This window comes from Nylanderia fulva, unplaced genomic scaffold (genome assembly GCF_048542155.1).
Source record: "Nylanderia fulva isolate GAGA-0341 unplaced genomic scaffold, ASM4854215v1 Scaffold7, whole genome shotgun sequence".
Classification (NCBI taxonomy): domain Eukaryota; kingdom Metazoa; phylum Arthropoda; class Insecta; order Hymenoptera; family Formicidae; genus Nylanderia; species Nylanderia fulva.
In genome coordinates this window covers 2,444,165-2,459,435 of record NW_028190807.1, presented here as the reverse complement: position 1 = coordinate 2,459,435, position 15,271 = coordinate 2,444,165, and the positions used below count along the sequence as shown (strand labels likewise).

General features: G+C 43.3%; 1 protein-coding gene across 2 annotated transcripts in view; it reads left to right on the top strand.

Annotated features, from left to right (window-relative positions):
• The window catches only part of Sema2a (Semaphorin 2a), a 187,241-nt gene that overhangs the window by 151,123 nt on the left and 20,847 nt on the right, over positions 1 to 15,271 (top strand). For both annotated transcript variants that reach the window (XM_085488440.1, XM_029307370.2), the window contains 2 exons: positions 1,449 to 1,536; positions 6,937 to 6,988. In XM_085488440.1, the coding sequence (XP_085344566.1) occupies positions 1,449 to 1,536; positions 6,937 to 6,988 (140 nt within the window). The remainder of the gene's footprint in view (positions 1 to 1,448; positions 1,537 to 6,936; positions 6,989 to 15,271) is intronic.

The window sequence follows — 15,271 nt, the reverse complement described above, 5'->3', positions numbered from 1 at the left end:
TACTCCATTAACAATTTCGACGGAGCCGCCCGGTTTTGTCGCGAGCCGAAAATAGAAGCGTTTTCGCGCGAATGACGCATCAAGACGCAACAGTTATATTAACTCGGATACACAATGAGCGGCAGGTGCGACCGTGTCGTTTTATGCGAGCGAATAGAATTTTATTACGACGATTAGATGAGAATAATTCTCGTACTTGAAATACGCTTACTTAGATCGGCGTCGAGATGCGAACGAGCGAATTTAGAGAAAATCGGTGGTGGAAAAAGAAGTGAATATAAATTTCAAAGTCTCTCGAGACACACAGGTCTAGGAATCGTGGTTTATCTGAGCCGATCTAACGAGCTATGGCACACATTGGTTTTGAATAAGTCCGACATTAGAGGGAGCGTGGCGTAACGTGGGTCGTTTCGCGGAGATAAAACGAGATCGCGTTTTTTGCATCCCCGTGCAGGCTTCTGGAAGAGAGAGAGAGAGAGAGACGGTTTGGCTAGCACGTGAAGAAGCGAGGAAGAGAAAGAGTGTTATATAGACGGGGAAAGAGGTGCGGAACACAAGGGATAGATGCGGAGGAAGAGTAGCTCTGTTCCAGAATAGGAACCCCTTTCATTCGACGTCAGCCCCTCTTGATACCGTATAAAATATAGTATTGTTCGCGCTCTGTTAGTTCAGAGTGGAACGAGTATATTTAGAAAGGGGTGGCTTTCTTTCATATGTTAAGCAGATCAGTGTCGATGAGATAGAAAGGAGAGAGAAAGAGAATGGCGAGGGTGGTAGGCAAGAGCGACCGTTCTTTCTCGTGGCGTTCCAGCGGGCTGGTCCGTGAATTTTATATGCAGTCTAGCTCTCCCGACGTGCAAATGATAATCGATTTGACTTAATACCCTTAAACTACTCTGCCACGACTATCGCGCTCGCGCAATATGTCCTTTCTTTCGTTAAAAAAAATATGTAAAATATATATTCTCACATTTTGTCACGGAAGCTTTTCACGGAAGTTAAAATTTGTCGTCCCAAATTCGCATTTACACCGAAGACAATAGCAAAAGTTCTTCCCGCAGCTTGCTCAGATCACTGATATCAATTCGCGCTATATTGATCTTTAAGGTTTCCACGCCGCGGATTTCAGTTATAGCGGAATCCGCGCTGGCCGATGGAACGAAAATGTCGAGCGCGCGTTACGTGCCGTGTAATTCCGACGAGTTTACGGTAGAGATAAGTCAGAGTTGACTTTAGCCGGATTACCGGCGTGCGCGCGCGGCAGAGGGAGGTTGGTGGGTGAGTTGGCCGCCCCTTACTATCCGGCCGTTATTATAAAAGTCATAATGAAAATCTAACGATCCCCCGGCAAGCGAGCGGGCCGCGACGCGGCGTTTCCGCGCCGCGGAAAATGAATTTCGCCATGCTACGACGTCGCGTTTAATCCCCTTATTTACTTTTGCTTTCAGAACACGTGCGCGAATTCAGCTGCGGCATGCTGTACTACAGGACGCTCTATCTGGACAGTAAGAGGGACGCCCTATACGTCGGAGCTATGTAAGTAGAACTTTTTTCCAGCTCCGTAATAAAATGTCACGCCATGAAAATCCCCGGGAAAAGTTGCCGCGCGCGTTTCCCTCGTCAAAGCCTGAGGACAGAGGTATTACGTCAACGCCGCGCGGTTGTGTGTACGTATGTACGTGCTACGCTGCGGATTTTTACGATTGCTGTGATTAAAATTCTACAATGTATGTTGAAGCGCGGAATCGTGCTGCTTGATTGAATTTTCCGATGTCGCCGGATAATCGGATATAATCCGAACTTTGAGGGATTACTCGTTACACATGATATCGGCTTTCGGGATAATAATTAACGTCGAATAGGCGACATAGATCGCATGAAGCCTTTGTATCGCGTTTTTCTTCTCGGAGAAAACAGATTGAAAATGTTGTATTTAAAATATTTTTATTCTAAGAGACTCGGTTGTTTTAACTCGCAAAGTTTTATACTCAATTTCTATCGATTTTTCACTACTATTTTTCTTCTTATTGTTCGTGAAAACCGCGAAGCTGTTTACCTCGCCTGTTTCACTTCACAGAAGATGATTAGAATTTTCTCGCTCTAAATGTTTCACTTGTTAGCAGAAAGGCAATTTACTCGAGACCTTTGAGCTGCGGAGGAAAACGGCAAGGAGAGCAAACATATAATATAAATCGAAACTGACGATCTGGGCAATTATGGTTGTCGGTGAAATGAAAAACGTCATGTCAACAGAGATCAAAATTAATGAATTTTCTATTTCATTCTTGAAACATACAGCAATCTCTTAAGCATCGCGAGCGAAAGCGAACGATTTATAATAATATACATGTACGTAAATATAGTGACGAATACTTATATAGTTTTAAATTACATGACGTTTTCCTATCACAAAGCTCTCCTTTACGAACGTTCTATGATTGTTTTATACACGCCTGTGTCAAAGTCTCTCTATTTCTCAATATTTCCCAATTCCCCTTCCATTCAGTTTTTTTTTCACGAAACTTAGCCGTAATTAAAAGTTGCACGAAGAAGAGTTTCTTATCGTTCCCTAGGTAGCCGTAATAACCCGTTAAATCGATCGCGTCTTCTCTTCGTACGAGTATCGGGTTATTATTTCTTCGATGGTGACTCGGCGGGAGAGCAAAGGCTAAAGGGCCAGCCCCATCATGTTCCCCGGAGCCCTGGTACAGATTGCGGGAGGGAGACGTCGCATCATTACCAGCGGAGTATTATTTCTTGATTCGGTTCCAGCTGCTCTCTCTCTCTCTCTCTCTCTCTCTCACCCGCCATCACCCTTGGCGGACCATCCGCTAACGTTCGCCTCCTATTCTCCGTTCTCTTTTGTGCGCGATGCCTCCCCTTCTCTTAATTTGGTAAATGCCAGCAAAATGCTACGAAGCCCCGGTAATGGAGACGCAACGGGGATGGTTCTCCAATGCTTGCGGATACGGAGAAATCCCGAGGCAGACGAGGAATAACGTTTGTTTAATCCCTTTGTGAGATGAGACGGATCGTCTTACGAGCTTCTCTCACAATTCCTGATTCGAACAAGCAAGTAGAGCTTTCGTCAACGAGACGAGATTCAATTGACTTTACCGTTTCGGAGCGATTTGATAAATTCATAACATTATATAATTTGCGATATACACCGGCGGTAATAGTAGTCGTATTTTTTTTTACGTTTCCTTCTGAATGGATATGTAATATTTGTTATAACTGTGATTCTCATATACGATACGCTAAAAAAATATACAATTTTCTTCTCACTATCGATAGAAGATAAACTGGCAACAATATAATTTGAACGTAACAAGAAATCAAATTAAATATAAGATATATAAATCAGTTTTGCACGGAAAGATAAAAGATGACAAGCGCATAAAAGTTTCCGCTTTTGAGATAACTCTACCTTTTCATTTTTCTCTCTTTCTTTCTCTTTCTTACGTATCTACGAGATGAGATGAGCTCACCATATGGGGCGACAAAAAGAAAAGTACAGTTACAATAAATTGTATTTCCCAAGGAAAGCGGCTACTTCGACTTTAACGTTTCCTGTTTCCTGGCTTGGTTCCATGTACTTGCGTCGTTTCGTCTTATGTCTCATATATATATATATATATATATATACACGCATATCTATTCGCAAGCTACAGTATCGAGTAGAATTCCGATAAGAATCTCGCGCAAAAGGAAATCGTATCAATGTCTCGAACGGTAAGAACCGATTAAACCTCATGATCTCGTATAAGACGTAATTTTGAAATGATTTTTAAAAGAGGTCCGATTTTTTTCTGCACATATAGATTGTCTCGCGTGACCTCTCGCTCCCGATCGCGACTGCTTTCTCATGTCCCTTTCATATCTATTCTTCACGATTTCCTTTTTTTTCTCTCTGTTATTCGCGCACGACGATCGATACACGCTCGAACATCGTTCCTCGTTAATTAGAAAGGTGATAGCCATTAATTGTAGTTTGAGAATCGGCACCCGCGTTGCGGTTCGCTCCGCAATTAAGGCACGCTAATTGAACGCTTCCAATTATCAAGCCGGAGACCCGCCGGCGCTCAGGGGGGTTATATACATTAAAAAAAAATCTACAGCTCGCTTATATCCGTCGATTCGTCTGCCGTGTGTCTAGCGAAACGAGATAGAAATTCGTTGATCATATTTTCATCTTTTCCTCGCCAGACTTGTATTGTGTGTTCTCGCGACAATCGCGGTCGAAAAAGCGACTGCGACGGGATTAACACGTCGCATCCAGTTCGCGATCGGTTTTCCTCCTAATTGTCTCCCTGGGTTGGAAATCGTTGCCGGGAAACGCTACGGCTTACGAGAGATTTCACCTCCGTTAACGCTCGCTGAAACAACCGGCAGTAGCACGTGATAACGTAGAGAAGTGAGTTACGGCCGCGAACGCGCTTGCGAGGTGAAAACTGCCACGAGCTTGCGGCGTTGTAGAACCAACCGTGGCAATTGAGCTTTCTCTCCCGGACGTTTTCGTCGATGTTAGCACTTCGGATGTCGTATATCGATTTGGCGGATTACTCTCGTCCGCGTGCTGTATCCGACGAAATTGTATCCGCGAAATTAGATTAAATCGTGCTAAATCCGTGCATTTTTATCCGTCACATTTCATCCGCACATTTTATGTCACTCTTCATGGTTTTCGCTATTTATTTGATGAAAAGTAACGTTTTATAACGTCCGTCGGAGGGGGCTGCATTGCGGTTTATTGAAATGCTGACGTATAACAATATTCTGTCATGTGTGTGTATGTGCTCGTTGATTTATACTGGGAATTATTAAAATTGTTCTATTATGTTAAACCCATCTTGCCACGCGTATATACGTCTCTTTCCCGAAGGCGTCGGGATAAATAGCGCTGTTGCAAACGTCACTTTCCTGGCCCTTGTCATGTATTTCCCCAGGCCGGAATCTCTGTGAGAGGGCGGTGTGAAGGAGGGGAGAAGAGTAGATCTCGACGCGTTGGATAATGCATCTCGGGTCAGAGCTGTCCGTCACGCTCAGCCACAAATTCAGACAACGATGCTTTTCGGATTTCGCCCGGCATTCGTCAGGCTCCTTTTCGCGTGCGGTGAAAATGTCCGTATTACACGCGCGCGAATAGAGCCCTACATTACATGTTTGCGTCAGTGTATATGTGGGTGTGTATATATACACTAGACACAAAAGCGCGGTGTGCATATATATAGTTGTTGCTCCAAGCTTATTTAGAAATGGGAAAGCACGGACAACACACATGCGGTCCGCGCACTCGTGTTGCTGAGAATTTCGCAAACGCTCTATCGATCCTCAAGTTTTCCGTTTTTATTTGCGAATTAGCAATAAAATTTGTTGAAATTTTCTTCTCCGCGGTAGCGGGGCCGTCTTTGTAGTTTAAGAAATTGCAGCACGACCTGCGCAAACTGCTGGAGAGATTTTAATTAAACTTTCCCGCGGAAGCTCCTCGGGCGATGTTAAAATGTTAAATTGAACCAAATTCTTTCCCCGATTCTCGAGTAACACTTTCTTTATTTAAAAAAAAAAAAAAATGTTCCGCACTTGTCACAGAATCGTGTCAATGAGGTCTTAATGAAATTTTTCCCTGACGATTTTCAATGGCAAAGTAATTTCTCAGTTTGATTACGCACGTTTTACCAATCGAATTTCTAAAGCGGCTGAGCGATGACTTTGCAGCGCAACCCCGCCTTTTACGCCAGGTTTCCCCTACAAATTACTTTTCTACGAATTTTTTCTTTCGATAGCATGAACGACGTGCCAGCACGTAGACGATCCTCGTCGTTTCCCGCGCATTTCCTTTCCACCTGCCGAACCCTCTAAAAAGTTCGTCGGGACGAAAGTTCGACGCGGGTAGATTCCAAAGTACGGATTTGTTTTTCTACGTTGGTATTTACTTTTTCACGGCGCGATGCACAGAATGAATGAAAAAGGAGAGCCACTGAGGGATAGGTCTTCCTTTTCCTCGCGTTCTCTCTCTTTTTCTCTTTCTTTTTTTTTTTCAGCGCGTTTCGCGCGTGCATTCCGTCTGACTGCGTATTTCTATTGAAAGGCGATGATGAATGGCTATTGGGATAAAGTTATGCGGCGCGCCGGCGTTAATGTTGCGAAACATTTGAAAACTGGGTAAATTCGATTTACGATCGGCGGCACCCAGCGGCGCGTATACCTTTCACGTATGATCGAACGCAAGCCACCTCAGATTGCGGGGGAATTTATATGAAAATCTGGTGTGTGTTTTTCACACACAGGACTGTTTCGTTCACACGCAGGAGGTTCTTCGCACTGGTGAGTGTGTGCGATATATTAATCGAAATGCAGGAGATATATTTATCATTCGAAACTTGACATTAACTGCTGCACGAACAGTCTGTGAGAAATATAATTAATATTCGTAATTATATTAATTTTAATAGGAAAACTTTGGGGAAGCATATAGCTTATTTCCCAGATTCTCTCTTTCAATGTTTTGATTTCTATGATACTTTAAATCTTAAACGTGAATAACGATTTTTTAAGAATCAAGATTCTAATAAAAGCGAACGACGTGACTTGGGACCACTGTCAAACAAAGAAAAGACAACGCGAAACTCGGTCAGAGAGAGAGAGAACGGAAAATTCATCCTACTTTAGCCTCCGGTCTCTCCTTTTCTACCCTCATAGAAATTCCGTGCCGTTTGTGAGCGTTCGTCGTGGCAGAGAAGCCGTAAGCAAAGTGCCGCGGTGCTACACAACCATATATAACGGCGACGAGATAAGGTAGGGTCGAGTCACGGAGAGTAATGCATCTCGCAGACGTTGGGAATGAAAATTTACCCCTCGACCCTTTCGTCTATCTCGCGACCACGCTTAATTCGGCCGTTACGCTAACACGAAACTTTCCTCTTCTGCTTTCAGGGACAAGATCTTCAGGCTAAATCTGAGCAACATCAGTCATTCCAACTGCGAGGTGAGTTGTGATCTTTTTGTATACCATATATTTTGCGAACCGCATTTCGGCACGTTTAGCGCTAAATGTGGTAACGCTTGCGTTATCTAAAATTAATATCAAATTTAATATTGAACGAGCGAAATTATATAACAACTGTATTTAATTTCAAAAGTGAAAACGTAGATCTGCGTGTTTTAGGGCGATATGTGTCTTTTAGAAATATGTAACTTTGTAAAAACTTTAGCAAAGTTTGTAGCTTTTAATTATATATAATACGCGATATAATGTTTACTTTTAATATACTAAGTTTATTATTTAAAACATCGGGCAAAATGTAGAGATAATAATCTAATATAATTACGTCTTGAAATTGCAAGAAACTTCAGTGGTACTAATTTGATACCATCTCGGGATTATGTAAGTTTCTCGTATTCACATTCTCTCCTCTTTCTCTCTCTCTCTCTTTTTCTCAAAACTGCACGTTTATTTAATTCAACTAATTTATTCTTCAATAAATCTTGGACAGAACTTAATTCACCGTTCACACGTGCTCTTTTTTTTTATGATTATTTTCGTTTTGATTAACATGAAATACGTCATGTGAAGTTTGGCTTCTATTTGAGGGGACTATAAAACCAGGTCCCCGGTCGCGTAACTTGAAAAGCTCGTCCCCATAAAATAGTGTCAATCATGCATAGCCGAGCGAAACGATACCGACGTCATTGGAACAGCTGACGCGTATCTATCGGCTAAGCGATCCATTGTGGACGAACGAATCGCACGATGATTTTTTTCACGCACTCCCTCATCCGGCTTAAATGCATGCGATGCGTCCGTTTTAAAAACTCGCAAAGTGCATTCGCGTATATTCTCGTTCGAGAGTAGCGGCCGAGATATAAACAATCGCGGACACGTTTCGATTACGAAGCTATCGCGTTGTATTATACTGTACAATGTTTTGTTTCTTTCGTCTCAAATTCCTGCCAAATTCCGATGATCCGTAACTCGTCGTTTCCACTCGAATCATGACATTTAATATTTTTTTAACGCGCCCATAAATGCACGCATTCTTCCGGACGAGTTTTGGTAAATGGGACGCGCTCGATCGGGAATTGAATCAAAATTGCTATCTCACCTTCCTGATGTTCTTCTACGTCGAGAACGATAGTCGGTCGCCAGACGCTCGTTCGACTCGGTCGGAGAGAGAGAGAGAGGAAATTGCTTTTTAACCCTCCCCGGTTGCGACAAGGTGCGCTTCCACCTGGTGGCGACTACCTACAGACGATACCTCGTTCGACCGACTCTGCGACCGGAATGAAATCCGATTGTCGGCGTTGTTCGTCGATTTGTTCTCCTTGGAGAGAACAACGAACGTTCTGAGAGAGACAACGCCCCGCGGCCCCGATTGGAAAATCGCCCGGCTCTTTCCAACAAGAGCTCCTACCGCCTCGACCTCCGCTCTCGACCTACAGCTTCCGGCAAGTAGTTTGGTATCTAGTTCTTCGACAGTGGCGTCGGAGTTTCTACGCGTTATCGCGCGGCACGATTTTACAGTCGGTTTCTACTGTTTGAGAAAATAAACGGTTATCTACAGACTTTTCTCGTGCGAAAGAGGTGAAGGATGCTTGAACGATATAACGAAACATTTCCAAGAGCGAATATATACACCCTGCGAAACGTTTTATTCGAGAGAGAAACCGTTCTGGATAATTTCGAGTACCTTTATACGGCGAACTGCGAGTACATTTCTTCGTGAAACAGATAATAATAGCGAGAAAAAATCAACATGCACGATTTTCTCTTTTTTTTTTTTACATTTACATCGTATATGAAATTATTATGTCTGTTTATATCCTCGAATTATTCTTGGAAAAAGAATGAATGAAAAAAGAAATTATTTCTCGGACAAATCGGTGGCCAAGAAAAAACGGCGGAGCGATGTTTCGCTGTGGGGAGAGAAACGACGATTCGAAAACGCAATTATATTCGTATCGTCGAGTCCACCACCTGTCGCGAGGACGAAAAAACCGCCCCGAATCGGAGGAAGAGAGAAAACGGGGTGTCCTCGTTGCGTCACCCCGTCGTTTCTCGTTCGACTTTCATGCCAGATGCGACGATTGTGACGTCGCTGAAACTAATTTTAACATGGACGACAACGCGCGTTTCACACACACACACAGAGAGAGAGAGAGAGAGAGAGAGAGAGAGAGAAGAGGGATGCGAAAACGTCGAAGCAGATAGTTGCTCTTCGCCTCCAGGCCGCACGTGATCATTAAATAGGTACACAGAGCGAATTGATGTACACGCGCGAGTTATTCGGCACGGACGGACCGTTTTAGCCGAGTTAATGCCCGAGAGCGTTGCACCGTGATATAAAGTTTGCACGAATGTAACTTACGTTCCGCATACTGGGTTTCCGCGAACAACTTGCTCGAAAATGTGCCAACGATATAGCGGTGTTCCGCTGCGAAGTTTGGGAAAACGATGAAACAACATGAAATAATTCTAATAGCCGGTCGGTTTCACCGTACAGCGGACAAGTTACTTCGTGCGATTACATTAAGCAATCACGCGCGGTTGATTATTACTATGGATCGGGTGTATCATTTTCAGTAAATTTCATCGCGCTCCGATTTCGTAATTTCGGAATGCGAACGATTCGGTTCGGTTACAATCGCATTGCGAGGTTACCGGTGTGTTACCATTACCGCAGAATTCGATTCCATTGAGAATGAACGAGCATGGAATTTCGATTTTCTTCGTAGCGATATGTGGCCGTAAAACGTTAACGCGTGGGCCAGGCCAGGCCACAGAAACCGTTCTCCCCTTCTTTTGTTCCCTCCCTAAGTCTCTGGAGCATTTCGAGCTACGAGGGATTCGCAGGGTAAACTGAAAAGAGATACACGTGGACGCGAGAAGCAAAGGAGATGTAAGAAGGAATACCACGTGCGGGATAATATAATTTTGCATTTTACATATATGCATGATGATCGTCCGGCTTGGGAAAGGATCCTCGCGGATGCTGCGAGAGAGAGGGAGGATACAATACCGATTGGGACTGGATCGAATCGAAGATGTTAGTTATATATGTATTATATCATAAATCGAGCGGGCAAGAAGAGTAATATAGTCCAAGTAAAGTCATAAAAGTAAAAAAATATACTCGAGTGGATGAGAAGGCGGCGGATTATTAATCAACATTTTTTTTCATGATTATATACTTACATAGTTTATTAGTTTAATCTGCTCGTATTACTGAAAATTAATTATATTTATTTGTAAACAAAAGATTAGGAAATTTTTGAAGCATTCTGACAGTAGTAGAGCTTTGCTCAAAGTCCACTTCTGGCTCAATTTTCATAAATTTCCATTTTCGACGATAACCGATTGGGAAGATAGATGCGAATAAGAAATATATGAACACAACACAGGACTCACATTTCTCAAGATTAAAGATATGTGCTATGTACATTTAAAATGACGTATATTTTTGGGGGCAAATGTGAGAATGGAAATTCGGATGCGTTCGGGTCGATTTCGATAGCATCTCGCTTCAACGTGAACCTACCCTACACCACCACGGAGACAATGTTCCATGCTAATCCTGCCTCCGTTACAATTTCATAAGGGGAAGAAACGAGTTCGTGCGTCCGCCCTGAGGGACCGCACGCGTTCCAGGCGAGTTATAGTACGTGGCTAGAATAGACGGCCGGGAGGTTTTAAGCTCCCCGCATATCCTACAAAGGGACGGCCGCTGCACGATGCCCGAAAAATACACGCGAAACGAAACTTGCACGTACTTTTCCCCTGGCGCATTTTAAGAGCAACAAGCAAAACGGATCGATACAGTTAACGCGTATGTTTTCTAGAAATAAAATTTACCATTTTGAGTTTGTTTATGATTATTTAAGGGGAAACGCTTTCAATAATATAGATTTTGTATTAGGAAAATATCGAACATGTTTACTCGATGATTATTCGACTGTGATCCAGATGCGCAACATCGGAAAATAAAAAAAACATTAATCGTTGCATGAATATTTTTTCGCAACAAAAAAGATTACATATATATGGAAGAATAACTTTACCGAGTATTCGATGCATATTCGATAAAGAGAAATACGGACAGCAGCACCGCGATCGCTTAGCGATTTCGAGTTATATGTATAACCGGGTAATTCCGTTTTCATGGACGCACGCTAGTGCAATCTTTGTATCTTTATCATCGTCTGGGAGAACGTGCATCGAACGATAAGACCAGCCTCGCTCGAACCTTGGCTACTTTTTGCGCGTTACATCTTCGCCGAGGTATGCTCGGGTTTGCGCAATACGAGGGAAAGGAGAAGCGGCGTTATACGATAAGGCGAAATCGTCTGATCGATCCCCGAAGTACGATGAACGTATCGATCGAGAACTGGCGTGCGCGAAAAAGAAGTCGTCCATCGTTGATCGCGTAACGAATTCCGACGTTGGATGCTCAGACGAGCTCGGCCGCGCCGTGAATAAAGCATGCTGGCAGCCGATACGAGCAGGAAGCGATAGAGGAAGGCGCGCGAATAAGATAGTAAAAGAAGCGGAACCCGAACGCACGCGGATCTCGTCGAGAAAATCGGAATCTATAAACCACCGGTACGTGCAATAAAGCAACGTCCAATCCGAAACGGGGGAGGGATTCAACCAAGTCCCACGTTTTTTCGACGACGATTTCGTTCACACACACATGCACATTTAAGATATTTGATATATCTATAGAGCTGTTGCATAAAAATTGCCCGACTGCGGAAGATTGGGACATGGAGCGGTTTTACGTTTACTAGACGTCACTGAAGTATTAAGAAACTCTCCCCGGGATTTACACGGTTGTAAAATCGCGGATGAGATACGGCGGCTCTGTCGCGATACGGCGATACTCCCACTGAAAGAACCCGGAGACGAAGGGACACTTGACATTTCGATGCAACACGCGTACGCGAATACACGTGATGGATGGAAACGCGCACGCGCAAGGGGGCCCACGCCAGGTAGTAAACAATTCCGTCGACGTCTGAAAATAAATGACCACCCCTGCGTTGCTTCTTAAAATGATAGCATTAAATATACATTTAGCACCGAACCATAGTATGTATATATATATATACACGTATAACTTCTAGCCTTGTCTTCTCTCTATAGAGGGAATTTCTGCTCACCCTCGACTTCTCTCACGCGCGTCTTTTCTTATCCATTCTCTCAAACTAGGGACGAACCGGTATTCTCCACGACGGCGGAGTTTATTGCGACAATGAATTCGATATAAGACCACGGCGAAATTTCAGTACGATAAGCTTCCCTCATCTTGCAACAAATGCGTGGTTTGTCGCAAGATCCGCATAGTCTTGCCGCATGACGTTATACCAATGATGCCTTTGTGAATTTTGTACAACTGACACGAGATAAGTAAAAGACGTCTCTTTTTCTTGTCACGATGCGCAGTATTAAAAAAATGCTGAGCGAGATATTTGTAAAATGAAATTTTCGACCGATAACAGTACATGGGACAAGAAAATTTTATTTGTGACATTCTTGTAAATGTCTGGAGAGAATTTCCAGGTTTATCTAATATAAATATTCCTCTCTCTCTCTCTCTCTCTCTCTCTCTCTCTCTCGCTCGCTCTTTTTCTGTGCGGTATTTTTATTATTTCCATACTATTTTTCGATGTTCTCTAGACACGCGAGAACTGCGTCATATTTCATACCTTTTAGGGCCATCTAAAGCCGATTATCGCGTACGCGAACGGTTCTCTTGTGAAGTACATAAATAGCACGTGCGCGCGCGCGTGTACACATCGTAACGTTATCGACAAGCCGGTAAATTGCATTATGCGCCGGTATATTTACAGGCTATATTGAAAGTGGTGTTAAGCGCGCGAGTATCGTCTTCCAAGCTCTCGCCTCGCTTCGACGAGAAATTAATTACAAGGCTTTCTTGCAAGGCGCAACGTGTCCCTCCGTCGTACATTATTCGCTCTCGCAAACTCGGCAAGCGGGTTACGGAATGGTCGCAGTTTCCCTGGAAAGAGAGAGAGAGAGAGAGAGAGTCCTTTCGCAAACGCGCGCCTTTATAAATCAGTTTCTTCTGTAATCAAGCGGAAGTACACTCTCGCTCCGTAGAAATGAAGGACAATGGCGAACATGAAATGAAAAATTTTCGAACTTTACTCGGACCCTCTTGTTCCTCGATTTTCCAACTCGTCGTCGTATACACATTTCCCATTTTCTTGATTTTTCCTTCCCTCTTTTTCTCTCTCTCGCAACACCATTCGACTTCGCGCGTAACAGAAATGAATTTGCCCTCGGGCCAACGAAGAAGAAACACCCTTCTCTCGCGCCCCGTAATACCCTTTCATCAGATATAAGTCGCGAAAAACTTTTGCAGATAATTTGTTTTTTTTTTCTCGCGTTCATTACATTAGTGTGGCAGTGGATTCTTTTATTTTTAATGTCTATTTTCGAAGTGCCAAAAAAGGTAGAAATCACGAAGATGTGATTACGCGATCCTCTTTTCATATATTTCGATACGTTTGCAAAAATTACGAGAAGAATTTCACGTGGAGGCGAAAATTGCGTCGCGCGAGACGAGACAAATGAATTAAAGAATGAAAGAAACATTGTTTCGTGAATGAAACATGTCGAAAGCTTCCGTTGTCTGAGGTCTGAGGTGAAAAATCTTTTCCAGTCATCGAGCAAACATTGAAATTGTAAACAGAGCATCCTCGACGAAGAGAGTTTGCTAGCAAACTCGCCCCAGATGGTGTCGCCTCAACGTAAGCTGGTAATTGCAGACTACGAAACTGCCCTATTACTCGATGAAGTAACTGTCAACAGTATTTCCTTTTCGATTTTCGTCGCCGTTCGACACCTCTTTCATTCGCGTTTTTTATTTGTTCGGATTTTCTTCATTCTCATTCGGTTATTGGATTTTTTTCTTAAAAATTTATTTCTATGTGTATATATTTTGAAAATTTAATAGCAAATTTAAAAAATGCAATCAAAATTTCTTAATAAATAGTTTCATCGATATTTCCTTTCAACACATTTCAATGCAATTTTTTCATCGTACCTCATTCATCATTGAATATTAGAAACTCGTTCCTAATCGCCATATTAGTCGCTTCGTTTCTCTGGGTATTTCTTACGTGCTCATTCGTATCGTTCGTTTTTGTTGCGCGAATCACGAGTCGCGCAAGAAAAGGTATGATACGCGCACACGGTTAGCGATAAAAAGAGGTAGAATAGGAGAACAGTCGTGCGAGAGGAAAGGCGTTGCACGACGCGAGCGAGACTGAAGTATCCTCTCTTGCGAATTTATGGTGAAAGTGTTTAAATAGCCATACAGACCCTCCACCACCGTCGTCGTCATCGTCGTCGTCGTCGTCGTCGTCGTCGTGTAAAATGCTTCGTCCCAGACTGCCATTAAAACGTCCGTAGAAAATAAAAAAACCAACGCGAATACCCGCGGTGCTCAAATACACTCTATGGCACAACGAGGACCGCGCGAACGATTCTAAATTGCTCAAAGGAGTTTTTGCGTTTGGACTCGGCTCTTACGATGAATGCTCTTTTAAGCTAATGAGGATGTTACTCGCGCGGTTGTAAAATCGCGAATTAAACGAGATCTCGCGGGAATTGTTTGTGGCGCGATAAATATAAATAGGTATTAAAATGACAAAAAGCGTACATATCTATGTCACTGTGTTATTCCGAGTGATTTAACAAAACATATTATATATACGCCATGATGAAAATCAGATCGATAATTTCTTATCCCCGGGATGGAAGTCTTTCGCCAACTTCTCGACGTGCTGGAACTTTGATCGTTAAGGAATTCCTTCTAGTTCATTGACTTACCGTAATTGATACGAATAATCGAAAAGCTTTCCGCCGGAAGGTCGATCGCTCAGCCGTCGACGCGCATTGCGAGAATCCGCGAGCGAGTATCATCACCGAGACAGGATTATTTATCGTTAGAGAAATTTGATCGATGACGACGCGACATCGGTATGCATTGGGGTTGACCCTCGAAAAACACCCTCTTTCGTAGTACAGATAGTACCAGCCAGTGCTGCCGGTATAAGAAGTAAATCACAAAAATGGAAATCCACGATATCGGATTGGAATCAATATTGAATGCAGATTGAATCCCAGGCCCTTTCTCACTCCTTCCCTCTTTTTTTCCCTCCCACCGCGCGTCTCCAGCCGTGCGAGGCCGCGAGAGGGCGAGAAGGTGCCGAGTGACGGCTTCCATTAGGAAAAAGTGACTTA